This window comes from Aquila chrysaetos, chromosome Z, assembly GCF_900496995.4.
Source record: "Aquila chrysaetos chrysaetos chromosome Z, bAquChr1.4, whole genome shotgun sequence".
Classification (NCBI taxonomy): Eukaryota; Metazoa; Chordata; class Aves; order Accipitriformes; family Accipitridae; genus Aquila; species Aquila chrysaetos.
The window spans coordinates 61,716,484-61,728,932 of record NC_044030.1 but is presented as its reverse complement, the minus strand read 5'-3'; the positions used below and the strand labels follow the sequence as shown (position 1 = coordinate 61,728,932).

General features: G+C 39.8%; 1 protein-coding gene across 5 annotated transcripts in view; it reads left to right on the top strand.

The window, feature by feature from the left end:
- Positions 1-12,449, top strand: part of AP3B1 (adaptor related protein complex 3 subunit beta 1) — a 164,990-nt gene that overhangs the window by 14,742 nt on the left and 137,799 nt on the right. For all 5 annotated transcript variants that reach the window (XM_030004425.2, XM_030004427.2, XM_041120733.1 and 2 more), the window contains exons 3-4: positions 4,569-4,643; positions 10,624-10,719. In XM_030004425.2, the coding sequence (XP_029860285.1) occupies positions 4,569-4,643; positions 10,624-10,719 (171 nt within the window). The remainder of the gene's footprint in view (positions 1-4,568; positions 4,644-10,623; positions 10,720-12,449) is intronic.

Genomic DNA, 12,449 nt, shown 5'->3' with positions numbered 1-12,449 from the left:
CGATCAGGCTCAAGAGCTCTTCAGCAAGGGAAGGCAGAACTGAATCGAGCACATTCTTTCTTCTGCTCCCCCATTTCCTAATTCCAGATTTTTGTCCTTTTATAAGTTCCCAGTCCTTGGTTTCTGTCCCTGCTCTAAGCGCTGCGCAATGCTGGAAGAGTGCTACTTTCCCAGATGGCAGGAGGGACCTTCTGTTTCTTGGATATTTTTCCCTTGTTCAGCTGCTGCTTCTTTTCTTAAAGCAGAAACAGCCTTCTAGCTTGTAAGGTTGACCATTACTTGACCGCAAGAAAGCTGTTGAATTACTGGATCCTCTGTTTTCAGTCTCTTCCTTGTTTTCAAGGCATTTGCTGTTATCTTGTGCTTAAACTGTGTTTTGAAAACTCTGTTTTCAGTCTTTTCCTTGTTTTCAAGGCATTTGCTGTTATCTTGTGCTTAAACTGTGTTTTGTAACAGACACCTGGTACCAACCTCTGGTTCACATAGCAAACTGAAACAATGAGCTTTACAGGCCAGGACTGGGACCTTGCACAATTGGCATAAGGCCTTTGTCGTTGTTTAAGCCCAGCCGGCACCTTGAAGCTGCCTGCTCGCTCCTCCCTGCCCGCCTGCCCCTTGCCCTCCCTCCCCCCACCCCCTCCCGCCACGGTGGGATGATGATGGGAAAATACAAAGAAAAGCTCGTGGGTCGAGACAAGGATGGGGGGGATCACTCACCAGTTATGGTCATGGGGAAAAGACAGGCACAACTTGGGGGAAAAAACAAAATTAATATAATTTACTGCCAATCAAATCAAAACAAGGATAATGGGAGGTAAAACCAAATCTTAAAACACCTTCCCCCCACCCCTCCCTCCTTCCCGGCTCAACTCGACTCCCGGTTCTCTCTACCTCTTCCCCCCGGCAGCCCAGGGGTATGGGGAATGGGGGTTGCGGTCAGTTCATCACACGTTGTCTCTGCTGCTCCTTCCTTCTCAGGGGGAGGACTCCTCACTCTTCCCCTGCTCCAGTGTGGGGTCCTTCCCATGGGCTGCAGTTCTCCACGAACTTCTCTGGCACGGGTCCTTTCTGCGGGCTGCAGTCCTTCAGGCACAGACTGCTCCAGTGCAGGCTTTCCCACGGAGTCATGGCCATCTTTGGGGGCATCCACCTGCTCCGCCATGAGGTCCTCCCCGGGCTGCAGGTGGGCATCTGCTCCCCCACTCCCCTCCATGGGCTGGGGGGGGACACAGCCTGCCGTCTCACCATGGGCTGCAGGGGCATCCCCTCCTCCCCTGCTCCTCCTCCCCTTCCTTCCTCACTGACCTCAGTATCTGCAGAGGGGTTTCTCACATTCCATTCTCCTCCCCCGCTGCAGGTTCTTCTTAAATATGTTATCCCAGAGGTGCTACCACCCTCACTGATTGGGTCGGTCTTGGCCAGAGGCAGGTCCAAGTTGAAGCCGGGGAAGCTTCTAGCATCTTCTCAGAGGAACCACCCCTGCAGCCCTTGCCCCCCGGCTACCAAGACCCTGCCACACAAACCCAAAACAGCCTTGTAGCAGTGGTGATAATTTTATTGTTGGGCACAAAGATGCTTGTGTGTTACCAGTTGTGTGCTTACATTTAGAGAGTTCTCAGGGATGAGATGTGTTTCGCAGAGATGAAAGGCTTCCTCTAGCCTTATTATTAGAGGAAAAAGGAAATCCGTTGTCAGAGTATTGTTTCAAGTGTCTCACTGGAATGCTCATTTTCACTAATTTTAGGTAGGCGAAGAAGCTGTGCATGCCAACAGTTTTCTTAGTCTTCACCTTCTTGAAGCCTACTAGAATGTTCATTTGTCCATATAGGTGTGATGGAAAAGTACCAAGAGAATACTGCTTATGGCTCCTTTTGCTGCTTCTTCCTCCTTTAAGGTGGTTTGCAAACTCTCTCCTGGGGAGAAGGAGATTCATTACAAATAAAACCAAACCTGTCTTGCAGACAGTGACTTTTAATAACACAATGTCAAGCATAGTAGTCGTCCAGTTTTGATCTTTCCACTCCCCCTCTTACATGAAGGTGTCTAAGCCTACCTTCAGCTAAAACACTTACGTGTGACTTCTTCAATGATCAATGACATCTTTTTTTCAGTCAGTGTGTTATTTTTTTGTGTTTCTTCCTTATATGCATGCCATAAAATAATTGCAGTCTTTGGAAGATTACAAGCAGCACTGCTGGCTTAGAAATAAATTTGAAGTGTATAAAGAACCAAGTTTATTCTACTATATGCATGAAAACACAATAGCTGGTATTTCTTTTAAAACATACACTGATATTACAACCACCAAGATATTCTTGTTACCAGGTTTGGAAACCTGTCTAAATTTCTAATCTGGGAAGAAAAAAATCTCAGTGGAATTTTGCTCCTGAAGGTTTCAGAACATAAATTGAGGAAACAAATTCAAATGCCTGATTTCCCACAGAGAATTTCATCCATGTCTCTGTGTGTGTGTCATGAAAAAAAAAAAGTTTAGTACAGCCTGACATTGCATAGAACTTACTCTAGAGTGAAAGTTTCTGTCTGTGCAGGAACTCCAGGTATATAAGACAACACGATTGGAGAATGTCTAGGCACAGCAACAAAAATGACATGATAGACCTTAGTCTTGGCAAGAACCATTATGTTCTTTCAGGTTAATGATCCACGGGCTAAGGAGGATTTACACTAATCGTTATGACTTAATGAGTCAAAATACACTCTTTTAAAAGACCCTAAATACATATTTACATGGTACACTGGAGCTATTATGGTTGATCAGTTAAATAATGCAAGTAATGCCTAGAGTCATACTGTTATAGCTTGTCAGGCTATAGAATCATCCCTATTTTTGAATAATATAACTTCTGTTGCATCAAGATGATATGTTTGATAATATTTTATTGTATGATACTTCTCTGCAGTGCATCTTGCTGCTAAGTTCTACTTGACTCTGGTCATTCTGAATCTGGCATTTATTACAAAGACACACCCAGTCCTGAGAGCAGTGGTTTAATTTAGATTCTTAGTTGAAACCCCTTGAAACCATACAATGTACGTGCTTCTTAGTTTGTCACTTTCTGTGCTTTAATATAACTGCAAGAAATAGTTCAAGATGTTAAGTTGGTTAAATTGTAATGCCATGCTGGACAGCTGCTCTTAAACCCTTTTGAAAGGCTCACTCAGTTATAGCTTGAACTGTAACTACCTTCTTTCTTCTCCTGGTGTCTTTCTTCTAACCTTCTCCAACTATACAGTTTGTCAAGGTATTGCCTGGTTTTGTGTTTTCTTGCTTTTGTTGCATGAGATCCTAGTTCTTTATGCCCTTAATGTGTTTGATCAATGAAATACGCAAACAGACCTGTGAGTTAGGAATATGAAGTTTAATCAGCTGTATAATGTTGAGTAATGGTGGAAATGTGAGATGGCTGTGAACAGCAGTACCTGCAGTTGCGGAACTCATGTTCCTGTGTTGGATCCCTGCACATTTGCTTGTCTTAGTGAGCACTTGTTCCTTCTGATTGGCTTGATGTTTGGCTGACTGGATCCTGCCCTTCACCATAACTGGGGGTGCTCTGAGTCTGTATTTGGCACCACTGTAACAGTATAACACACTCATGAAATTCCAGGGTTTTCAGCTCGGACATGACATACAGGCAGACACTCTGCTGGAATTAGATCTAAGAAGTAAGAGTTGTGCAGCTGTACTGTATACCGAAGTATTTTATTCCTTCTAATATACTTGGTTTCTTATAAATAACTTCTTTCTGAAGCTGTTCATGCAAGGCTTGAAGCTAAACAGGGGTCTTGTTGTTTGTGCTCTTTATTGAGACAATTTTATTGTTTACCACATGCCCTAGTTTCAGATTTCTCCAAGATAAATGTTGAAAACATTCTTCCTTTTTAAAAAAAGAAAAAACCCACAGCGTGTTGACTGATCTTGCCTTTACCTTGTTTTTTGTTTTTGTTCTGTATAAGCACTTTAAGGCCTTTTGTGTTTAACATGCTATGGAAAACAACCTTGCTTTGTTTTTAAAGTGTGATGTTTTGGGGTTTTTTTATCTTGGTTTTGTTGTACAGCAAGATTGTTCCAGGGAAAAGGAACAGGACTTAAATTTGTGTAACTTCTTTTTTTGTTGGGTTTTTTTGTTTGTTTTGTTTTGGATAGCAGCTCCTGAAAGGTAATTATGTAAAGCTTTTCAGATTAGCAAGATGTTTGTTTTAAGTAATTTTTAAAGCATTAAAAATGATTTGCAGTCTAATGTGATAAAGTCCAGTTCATTGATTCCACCCCCTAAACTCATAACCAGCCAGCACTGTGGGGTTTCATTGTATGAATAGTATCCTGTAATGTCTAATAGTTAACAAAAAAATCAGAGTTTATCCTCGACTTCATAGAAATCAGGTTTCAAATACTGATCTGGAATAAATGCCTGTCTCTTTTTAAAAAAAAAAAAACCACAACAAAACACAAAAACAAACCAGACAAACAAAACCAACAAACCACTCTAACAAATTATATTCTTACATTACTAAGAATTGTCTATCTCTTTTTTTTTTTTTTTTCTTAGATGATTGCGAAGGGCAAAAATGCTTCTGAGCTGTTTCCTGCTGTTGTGAAGAATGTTGCCAGTAAAAATATTGAGGTATTCCTGTAGCTCATTAAGCATACTGTTATGGAAGATCTGTTCATGCAAATTTTATCTAATTGTATGTGACTTCAACATAAACCATAAAATCTCTAGTATTTTTTATTAGAATTTCTCAGGGTTTAATTTCCATGACAGCATTATGGTAATAGTTTAATGTGTAAATAAAGGAAACCTACTGGATGATTTGGAGGGAGCAATAATAACTGCTTACATTTAAAAAACTGATTGATTAGGGAAAGTTTGTGGAAGTGTGTGTTGGTAATTTTGAGAAGAGGTACTATAGTTTATTTGAGGTGTGGCACTGCTTGCAAAGTTTGAGGAGGGATTATGCTACATTGTATTTGAAAATGTCTATTGCAGATCAAGGCTGAGAGGTAAGGGTTGGGTAAAAAAGTTTTCACTGTTCTAATCATGTAGTATATTTATAAAAGGAGTGTGTCAGCATTAGGATTGCAGAGTGAGATCACTTTAACTTAGTTAAACAAGTCATGAATTCGTGGTTAGACAAAATGTGTAATGAAGTGTGTTTTAAAATAATTTTTTATTTCACAATACTTAGATGTTGATTCTTTTGAAGTTCAGTTTAACTTCAGTAGTTTAGTTCAGAGAATTTGTTTAATGCTTTATTAACGTGAATGCCTGTGATTCCAGAAGATTACAGAAAAGTAGCTTTCAAATCTCAGAATCTTTTGGAGAGATGTGACTGGGGCAGGGAATAGGTCCCATCTTGAGCAGAGAAGAAGTTTTTGCTAATATGCCGTGTAATCTGAAATCTTTGTTACTTTTATGTTTTGCAAGACGTGGAGACTTTAAAGCAAAGCCATACACGTATCTTGGGAATATGACCTTACTCATTTATTTTGTATGAAGAGTTATGAAAGGAGTATATGAAGGGGCAGACAAGAACAATTTAAACTTCCTATAGAAACAGCTGATGAAGGACCAGAGTCAGAATCATCTGCGATAGTAGTTAATTTCTTGAGACAAGTTGCTTGTCTAAATTTATTCAATTTGCACTAATTTGTGTGACTTTTTAATTAAAAAGATGATGTGTTTAATAATAGGTTTCAGGATTTCTGTAGATAAAAAAAATAGCAGAAATATAAGGTTTTTTTTCAGGCTGTTTACCATCTGTTTTATTTTAGCAGCATAAGTGTCTGTTCTTGCCCCAATATCAGGTGTTAGACACACAAAGTAGCTTGGTTCTGTATCTTTTTTTCCTTAATAAGAAAGCAAGAAAAAGAAAAAAAGTCCATCTTGGGACTAGTGAAAATTCAAATTTCTAGGAAGTTAAAAAGTGGAGATTGTGTTTAATGTGTTTAAATCCACAGGCTTACTATGTAGCTTGAGGAAATCTAAAGCAGCATCTGCATTAAAGTTGTCCAACCAGAGGTTTTATAAAGATGTTACTCTGATGCACACTACCAGTACTATGCACACACTGTCAGCTCCAGTGCAGAGGTGTCAGTTATAGTTGACTTGACAAATGAAATCTGGATGAAAATCACATCTGTAAGTTTGTAGTTCAAGACTGCATAGTGACCAACTAGTATCAGTTTGAGGAAAGCAGAGTGGGCATGCAGGGTTATTAGTTACTTCCTACTGCACAGGATCATAATTTTGGAAAAATGCAGGAAATGGTGGTTTGAAGCACTGGGTTTTAAGAAGAGAATTCAATTGAATGCATGCTCCAATTTTTCCCTCCTCTCCTAGAGATATGTACGTCAGCCTCTGTTATTAATGGGAACAAAAAGTTGCTTTTCCCTGGCTTATGGCACTGAAGATTATATTTCCTGCAGTAACAACTTTGGCAAACTCCTGTCTCTCTCTGCTGTGCTGCGATGTAGCAGTTCACAGATATGTCTGTTTTCTTCCTTGTTTTACATGGATGGAAAGTAATAGTCAAGTTTGAATCTAATTTTAGCTTTAAAGAAGCTATTCTTATTTAGCTACTATTTTAAAACTTTGTTTTTTCCATTCTTTGAAAGAATGCACATATTTGGCTGAGGCCAAATACTGAGCTCTGGTAAGTTAAGGAGACATAAGTGTGCAAAGATGACAATTCAGAGTCTTTCAGAACTTACTGTATTTAATTTTAGAAATTGTAACTATACTTTTAATAATAAGTGATAAAAGGAAATGGGGCAAGGAATCAGACTAGTTAAATATTCTCTTCCTCTTTAACTTGTGTTTGTAAGTTATGGGTACTGTAAGTCCAGTTTTGAACAGAGATACCTTACACTAAAGGGGAGTGCCTTGAACAGTATTATTTATCTTGAGTGCTTTTAACTGTTAGGGCTGGAACCACTAGCCCAACAGAGGCAAGACTGCCCCAGCTCCAGGCTTCCAGACCAACCAGTGATGAGGCTGGGAGTATATTGCTGGTAGGTGTGCACATGCACATGTATGTTTTGTGTATATACACGCAAAAGAAATACATATGTAGAGGCAGCCACATAAATTGACATGGGGTATTCACATGAACACAGACCAGCACCAGCAGCTTGGCCGTTCAAGATGAAGGTCTGCTAGCGGGAATGTACGTATACATACGTATGTACAGTGTGGATCCATCCAACAGCTGGGCTCAGACATGGTCTGCCCAGGGGCTGACCCCTGGATCCCAGTCACTCCTGTTGCTGGCACCCGGACTTATGAGCCCCTGTGGCTGCAGCGCTATTTCAGTTGCTGGTATAAACTGCTGTACGCATATGAACACATGTAAACCAGGACTCCCCTGGTCCCCCAGTAGCTACCCATCATGGTCTTACCCTTAGACACACAGGTGTGTGCACATGTGCATGCACACAACTGGACCTGTCCAGAACTCTCCTGGTCCTCTTCTAGCCAACCCCCTGTGGTTGTGCCCTTGAAGAGATGCACACAAACACATGGTTCTTGCCTCTAGACACCCACAGACCATCTGGTTTTGCTGGCAGCTGAATGGGGCTCCCCTGGTCTATGCCATAGCCAACTTCTGTGGTCTCACCCTTAGATGCTCACACCCTTAATCTGCCTCCTTCCCAGGCCGTTTCACCTACTTGCCAGCTAGTGTAGCTTGATCCACTGGTACAGCTGCACGTATTCCAGTCACTGGCACCACAGACACATGGGCTTGTGCTTGGTTTCATATACTCCAGTCTTTTCAGTCCATGGGCCCTCTGGCCTGTGTTCCCAGTGCAGGTGCTGGTGGCCAGACCTTCACTTGTTCCAGGTGCTGGCCACCATGGATGTAGGAGCCCCTATGACGTGAGGTCCCTTTCCAGTTGCTGGATTCGCACTTAAGTTCCCTCACTCTGATCTCTCTGGTCGCTGGTGCCCATGGACACATGGGTCCTCCAGCCTGCGGCCTGACCATAGTTGCTGGCACATACATGCACCTTAACACCGAATAGAGACTACCTCACCATGGAAAATAGTTAAAAATGGAATTTACTGAGAAAATACAACAGGCTGTGCTGATCAAGTGCAGGCCACGGACGGGGAGTTGTACAAACGAGCGAACTGTTTAGATGTGTCCAGACATTTTTATCTGCTTATCTCTATATTTTCCCCTACTTGTTCCTACCCAGATCACTTAGATTCCCTCTACTTTTCCTTCACTTTGATTCCTCCCCAAAACATCCCATGATGAGTCTCTTGTGCAATCCTAAAATACTGTTCATCTGCATCCCGTACCTGTACACAGAAAAGCCCCTCAGTCTGAAAGGTGCTCAGGTGTTGACCCTTGATGGGTTTAACACCTGGACATGGGAGCTGAGGCTCTCTTGAGGTGGTCCTAGGAGGGTCCTGGCAGGGTGTCCTATCCTCTGAGACCTAAATTTGTGTTCCTTCCTACTACTGTGTCTCTCTGCCCCTCTGGGCTGATGGTTCCTGTCGTGGGCTCAGGAGAAACTAGGGCAGGGTATTACTTGCAAACAACCCTCCACCCCACTTGTATCTCTGTGCTCCTTTGTGGGTATGCAGACAAGGTTTCGTCACATAACCTAACATTAATTAGCAAAAGCCTTTCACTGCTTCTATTTTATGGGCCTTTTCTTATATTTTAAAACAAATAAACAGTTATGTGAATTCACATGTGTTCCTCTGTGCTGTAGTTAAAGTTCCCTCATTGCTTGTTTTTCCACCATTTAGTGCTAACATACTTGTGAGGGAGGAGATTGTTAAACTGAAAAGAGATCAGGGCATTCAGTAAAGCCAGCTGACTAATTTCTGTATCAAGGTTAGTTAGATGGCAAGTTTAGGTCATAATGTAGCTATACTTAAAGCCATCTAGTTAGCACTTCTGGGTCTTGGAAACCTTTTATCATTGTCCAGTTTTTAGGGTGCTTTTGAAATGATGACAAATTACTGGGTTAAATCAGATTCTTAGTACATTGATCCCAATACTGTTTTCAGAAAGTGTTTTGTCAAATTTTTCCCTGTCCTTAAGAATTCTTACACAAATCTGTCCATACAAATTGCTACAATGCAGTAGCATAAAATACATCAGTTCATCTGAGTGACTCTGTCCCCGAGTGACTTTCCTGCCCAGAAATGGCTGCTGGTTTTTTTTTTTTAATCAGGGCTGAATGCTCTGATACAGGGAAATGGAGGTGAAAAAACAGTAGAACGCATTCATTTGTTTTAAGAGAAGCAAAGAGTGTCTTACTGTTTACAGAAGTGCCTTGTGATTTTTGTTTTTATAAGTACATGCTGACCTCAACTTGGGTACGTGCATCATGTCATGGATGGTAAGGATACAAAAAGTGACCTAATAAACAATTGGTGATATAGAACAAAAATAAGTCTTGGTCAATAATTCATGGAGTTTGATGTGCTTATATTGATAAACTAATTAAACAAATCTGCCTGTGTTCCTCAAGCCTAATGTGCCCCTGTTATGATTACTTTTACAGAGAGGAGCATTTTAACATTGAATGAATGTAAATGGTAAAAGAATAGTGTAGTCACGAAGCTTTAAGTGCTTCCATTTCTAGTCAAAGAGCAGTTTCAAGGAAAGAAGGCTTTCTTTGCACACCTGCAGTCATTCAGTGCATAGGCCTCTTGCGGTCAATGTTGATTGCTGCTCGTCTATAGCTCAACAGCAAATAATTTAGTATGGTGTAACCTTCTGTGTTTCAATATTATGCTTTTTGTCAGAATTGGAACAAAGATACATCTTCTGATAGTGACAGTAATTATAGCACAGCTGTAGTTGAGGGTATTTCAGAATTTTCCATTATAAACCCCAATAGTCAGTTTACAACTCAAATGTAAAAAATGTTTTTGCTGTTTTCTGGGCATACAGTGGCCATGAGGGGGTAAAGTAACTAAATTGAATACCCTCCTCCCCCCAAATCATACTGAGGTTGTCTTATTCTTTGAACATTGCATCCTTTGTAGCATGCTTATATTGGCTACATCTTTTGAATGCTTGTAGTCAGGCAAAGGTGGATCTAATACTCTTTGCTTTTGTCCAAGACATAGTCAGAAGTGTTCTTTTAATCAGATTTAAATAGTGTAAGTTACCACACTTCAGCTGGAAGCTGTATTCTCTTTCAAATGTGTTAAAGTAATTGATTTTGAGTTTCAGCGTAAAGTAAAATGGACTTGTTGAAATCCTTGGCTATTGGAGTTTAATCTATTTTCCATAGGAAAAAAACGTGACAGATGCTGAGATGGTCAGTTGTCACATGTCAACTTCTTAGACTATTCAAGTCGTTTATTTACTAGTTGATAATATAAAGCAGTATTTGTGTTATTAGCATTCATCTGACTATCATTAATTAGGTAATATTGCAGCACCTCAGGGAGTTTCTATTAAAAGAATTAGAGTAATTCATAAGACATTTGAGAAGCATGTGAGTACTCCAGTGTTATATTAACTCTTCCTTCAAAGAAGAAAATGTTGATGAAAATGTGCAATCTAGGACTTAGTTTTATAGAATTCTAAAACTTTCTGATAATGAGTTCATTGTGTTTTTCTTTTCAGATAAAAAAGCTTGTATATGTTTATCTGATGCGATACGCAGAGGAGCAGCAAGATCTAGCATTATTGTCCATCAGTACTTTCCAGCGTGCTTTAAAAGTGAGTGACTACTAAACAACATTTCATAGAGAATTCTGAGCTGGTATCACACAACTAAAATATCTGTGTAAATCTGCATCCAATAAAGTAGTTTCAAGTTATATCATTGACAAAGTTTTTTGTGCTACTTCAAACCTCGTCAAGGAGCTAAGCCTGCATGAAGTAAAATTACTTCACTAAAGTAAAGCAGCAGATCGGTGCTCTCAAATTCACATGCCCAGCATTTAATTTCTGGAATGCCTTTTCACTTTCCAAGGTAGCTTATGGATGTAGAAGGAAGACACTGTTATTACCCTGAACCACCTGTGTTCCTTTTACACATAGATCTTTGTATACAACAGAGAATTGGAATATGAGGAAGATAGTAGTACCTAAATTAAAATATTCAATGTGTTGCACATGCTACTTTTAATAAAAAAGCACTGAAGAAATAGGATTTTGTACTGTTTTATTTTAAATTCAGATCACAATGGGGAATGGGATTAGAGAACAAAGATTAGGATTGCCTTTGAAGTGTGATCATGGAGAAGAGAAAGATTAGTAAGTCTCTGTCCTTAAATTTGGCCAGTTTTTATAAGAGAAGGTTGGGTTTTTTCTTGTACGCTTCTTGTAAGGCTATTCCAGGTTCATAATTAATTTCTGTCATGTCACTGACCCAGACCTTGCATCTTGTTGGAAAATGTTGCGAACAGAGCAGCAGGTGTGCAAAGTAGCAGCATCCCACAACTGACTAGAGAGTGTTCTGCCCCTTTCTTTTCTAGCTTTTATCTCAACGTCATGTGTACTACCTTTACTATCTGTGACTGCCATGAAAAGCTAAAATTGGAATGACTTTGTATCTGATGTTTTTAATGAGCTATGTATACAGTGAACAGATTTCATGGCATAACTTTTTAAAAAGCTGTGGCTAGTGGGAACAAAAGGAGAGGGGATAACTCAAATGTTGTGGCTGTGAGTAGCTCAAAAAAGTGGTGGTGTGGCAAGGAACTAGACTCCAAGCTAGCTGAGATTTTCAGCAACTAAGGAAATTACTAAGCCTGCTGTGGAAGATAGGCAAATGTAATTAATTCTGTTCATTTTTTATAATGTTTTGTTTCTGGTTTTGTAATGAAGATTATAATTTGGCTTTATATGTGGAGATTTTTTCTCCCTCTTTAGGAAGAACTTTTTAATGTATTTTAAACTTGTCTGATTGGAGATATTCTGTTAAGAACAAGCAGTTTTTCCAAAAACTGTCAAAGTAAGTGCTTTCACTATCCAGATACTTATTACTCAGAAGCTGCTAAGATGTAGGAATTTTGAGAGTTTAGATGAACTGATTATTAAGTAATACCAGTCTGAAAACCCATGTTGCCAACTCTCAGTCCTTGAGAGAAATGTTCTTTGGGAATTGCCCTTCTGGTAGACAGTACACTGAATTAATGCTGCTGCAATTTCAGTTTGCTAGATTTTAGAGGATTTACTTGATTAAGCAATATTTTTCCCATGTGTCCTAAGCCCATGATTAATGGACAAGGTTTACATAACAGTTGCTCCAAATACAGATGTTTTGTGCTATTGTTGGATTTCCAGGCTAAACCTAGCATTATAAAAAGGGAGCAAGTACTGGGATGAAAGAAGGGAGGGTAGGAAATAGAAGAAAGTCTCAAAACATTTAGCTTAATATTTTGACACATTCTTAAGAAAATTCATTTTGTTACTGGCTTCCATTTATATCTTGCAGTAAAGCA